This window comes from Triticum aestivum, chromosome 4D (assembly GCF_018294505.1).
Source record: "Triticum aestivum cultivar Chinese Spring chromosome 4D, IWGSC CS RefSeq v2.1, whole genome shotgun sequence".
NCBI classification, from domain to species: Eukaryota; Viridiplantae; Streptophyta; class Magnoliopsida; order Poales; family Poaceae; genus Triticum; species Triticum aestivum.
In genome coordinates, this window is record NC_057805.1 from 110297850 (window position 1) to 110301460 (window position 3611).

Below are 3611 nucleotides of genomic sequence, written 5' to 3' on the forward strand. Positions count from 1 at the left end.
TCTGCATCATTTCCTTTCTAATCATCTTACTCGAGTTCCAGTATTACAACATATCACTTCATGTCTCTTATTGTCATAGCAGCACTGCTTCAACTCAAAATAAGTGAACCTAGCTCACTTGGTTGGGGAAGTGGATGTATAATACCACCACCTAGCTTCAAGTCCTTGTGGACACGCGTTTTGTTTCCTATTTGTGCTGCCGCGGTCTCCATAAAACCACCTGAACTTATGGGCTAATTTATTTGTGCTGCAAATTTTGTTGCTTGATTACAAAAGCACCCGACCTCATGGGCTAGTTGTTTCCCTGCTTGGCGTTTTTCATTACTAGCATTTCGTGCTACCTGAACTCATGTGCTGAAAGTGAATAGATTCTTGTATGAAGCTGGACTATGTAGATTCAGTTTACGTGATATTTATTTGTGAAAATTTGCATCACTAAATTTCCTGGGTCAAACAATCATTGTTTACATAACCTGAAATTACCCATGCTTTTGAGATCACTGTAATTGAGCAGCAGTTCAGGCATAATCTTTTTTTTTAGTACTCCTGCTCTTGCCTATGTGAGTTAGTAGTGTTTAGAGTTTGTTTTTGAGAAGGTTTGGACAAATTTAATTGAGTAATATGAAGTGGCTCCAAGTTACCATTGTAACCTAATAAATATTTACATCAGCACTTCTGGATCTACAAAATTATCAAAACATGAACGAAGATTGTTATTAATGTTGCCATGTACCCCGTATCGTTGCAAAATTGTTCTTTTTTCATGGACATTTTCCATTTCATAATGAAATTGTTCTAACATTTCATCTGATCTTTCCGTCCAGCTTTACCAATATCGTCACTGTTCCCCTTCTTGTATTTCATGGTATGTATATCTGTTTCTCTTTTTTTCTAATTATTCAGGACGTGTAGTTAGATACTTATATGAACAAAATATATATGTTTTTTTTATATTCCAATCTTCGTCAGTTATCTGTTCATATCTGTGCATACGTCTATCACTGAAGTATCTGTTGGTAATAAGTCTAAATATTATCTCCCTCTCCTTTACAGATAAGAGACTTGCATGTTGCAAAAAGAACAGAAGATATTGGGTTCTATGCTGGGTTTGTAGGTGAGTTTCTTATTAAATTTTGATTTGAAACTGAGATGGTTGAGTACTTTGAGTTTGATGCTTATACCAATGGTGAACACTTTGTGATTGTCTGATGTGATTTTTTTCTGTATTTACTGGATTTTTTAGGTGCTTCTTTTATGTTTGGTAGATGTTTGACTTCAACTCTTTGGGGAATAGCAGCAGATCGTATTGGGAGGAAGCCTGTTGTTGTGTTTGGCATTCTCTCTGTGTTAGTAACAATTTGGCTCTTCTTTACATAACACCCATGCATATTAGAGTGTGGCTGTGCTTACTACTGTATTTCAACCTCTTCTTTTTTATCAGGTGACTCAACTTAACTCACGTTAATTTCACAGGGTGATATTTAATACTTTGTTTGGGCTTAGTGTCACCTATTGGATGGCAATAGCTACAAGGTTTCTCCTTGGCGCTTTAAATGGCTTACTTGGACCAATGAAGGTATGGCGAACTTGAAAGCTTATTTTTGTTAGATTGTGTATACCTGATGAATTTGTCCCTGACTTTTGCAGGCTTATGCTATTGAAGTTTGCCGACCTGAACATGAACCTCTAGCACTATCACTTGTAAGATAAAACACGCCTACCGATGCACTATTAATTTCTCCTATTTAAGTGATTTTAATTTTTACATCACTTTCATGTGATTTTAGGTCAGCACGGCATGGGGAATAGGTCTCATCATTGGTCCTGCTCTTGGAGGCTACCTTGCACTGGTATGAAAGAGATTTCTCTTAACAACTTTATGCTAGTCGGCCTATGCTAACCTTGTTCCTTCGATGGCAGCCTGCAGAAAAATACCCAAATATATTTTCACCTGACTCATTATTTGGAAGGTATGTGTATCCAAATAGAGTATCCTAGATAACTATTACATAATACTTACCTTTGATGGAAACTTGCCAGGTTCCCCTACTTCTTACCATGCTTGTGCACATCAGTCTTTGCTGCCATTGTTCTGATAAGCTGCATATGGATGCCGGTATGTGATATTTCAATGGTGTTAGCTTCCTTGATTATGCAGCCAGTCTAATTGCCAGTTCATAATTACATTTTTCTGCCTATAATTTGCTATTTTGTGTGTCCTGTTGGGAACCATATGACGTTGGCATGAACAGAAGCTTCCTAGATCCATAAATATGCCTGGCTGGACCTTAGCACTTCACAACTTTTCTGTGGAATCTTAGAACCAAACATTCTACTTCAGACATACCGTTCAAAGTTCATGTATAACTGATCTTAAAATTAGATAGCTCAGGTATACTGTTCAGAGTTAAATAAACACATGCTTTGGAAGTTTGGATACAGTTTTTTTTTTTTTTTGCACAGCAGAAAATGCCTTTTTTACTTTATTATCTTCCAACTGGCGGCATGAGTAAAAAGAATTAAAATTAAATAGTGGGAAAACGAATTGTGTTTAAATTATTCTGTCCTCGTTGATCGACCGTTTATATTTTTGTTGGAAGAGTTAGTTCTTCCTCCTTCTATTATTAAATATCTCTAAATGCATCTCAGGAGACGTTACACAAGCATAAAGTCAGTGATGATGGAAATCAAAGTGTTGAAGCTTTGGAGGCCCATCTGATTGATCCAAAAGAGGAGGTTGGACAAAGTAATAGTTCGAATACCAAGAAGAGCTTATTCAAGAATTGGCCATTGATGTCATCTATAATTGTTTATTGCGTCTTCTCCTTCCACGATATGGCTTATACAGAGGTATTGATTTTCTATTTGTAGTTACGGCGTTAAGTATTCCAGAAAAAAAGGATGGCTAATTGTACCTAAATACTCTTGCGACGAATGGCAAAATGAAAAATACTAGTTATTAATGGTAGGAATAGTGAACCCGCTTATTCATAGATCAGAATAGACCTGTTGATCTGGGAAGGTGCTCGCTATGGTACGCCCGATGTATGGGCAGTTTCTAGAACTGTGAATATCAATTTTTAGCACTTGCCTAAGCTCTAGAACCATTTTGTTTGACATAAAAAGTAATTTGTCGCGCAAAAAAAGATTTTATAGAATCAAGAGTTCTGCTTAGAGTAGAGAATATTTGATACTAGTAATGGTGATCTGGATCAGGAGTTCAGCTTAGACTAGATAAGGACAACTGGTAAAGGCGATCACTAGAGCAAACTTTGTGGAGAGTTGCTCCAATTCATAAATTGGCTCTACTTGCTGTGCTAACATATGACTTATATTTGCCGTATTTATCATATATTTGGTGACAGACAAGTTTCTATGGATTTCTAGTAGCTAATACAATACATGTTTCCCCGTCAAAAAAAATACAATACATGTTTAACATAAACTTTAATTTGTTTTTTTAATAAACTTCAGGTGTTCTCTCTATGGGCTGAAAGTGACAGGAAGTATGGTGGACTGAGTTTATCATCTGAAGATGTAGGTCAAACACTTGCAATTACAGGTACCTTTCTGTATGTGCTTTTTGTCAGTGCTATTTTATTTTTTAATGG

The 3611-nt window shown here is 36.3% G+C and overlaps 1 protein-coding gene across 3 annotated transcripts in view; it reads left to right on the forward strand.

The window, feature by feature from the left end:
• LOC123096561 (protein ZINC INDUCED FACILITATOR-LIKE 1) overlaps positions 1–3611 on the forward strand; it is an 8572-nt gene that overhangs the window by 2628 nt on the left and 2333 nt on the right. For all 3 annotated transcript variants that reach the window (XM_044518331.1, XM_044518332.1, XM_044518330.1), the window contains exons 2-11: positions 825–865; positions 1054–1114; positions 1244–1346; positions 1474–1576; positions 1648–1701; positions 1788–1850; positions 1921–1970; positions 2041–2116; positions 2650–2850; positions 3475–3562. In XM_044518331.1, coding sequence (XP_044374266.1) covers positions 825–865; positions 1054–1114; positions 1244–1346; positions 1474–1576; positions 1648–1701; positions 1788–1850; positions 1921–1970; positions 2041–2116; positions 2650–2850; positions 3475–3562 — 840 coding nt within the window. The remainder of the gene's footprint in view (positions 1–824; positions 866–1053; positions 1115–1243; positions 1347–1473; positions 1577–1647; positions 1702–1787; positions 1851–1920; positions 1971–2040; positions 2117–2649; positions 2851–3474; positions 3563–3611) is intronic.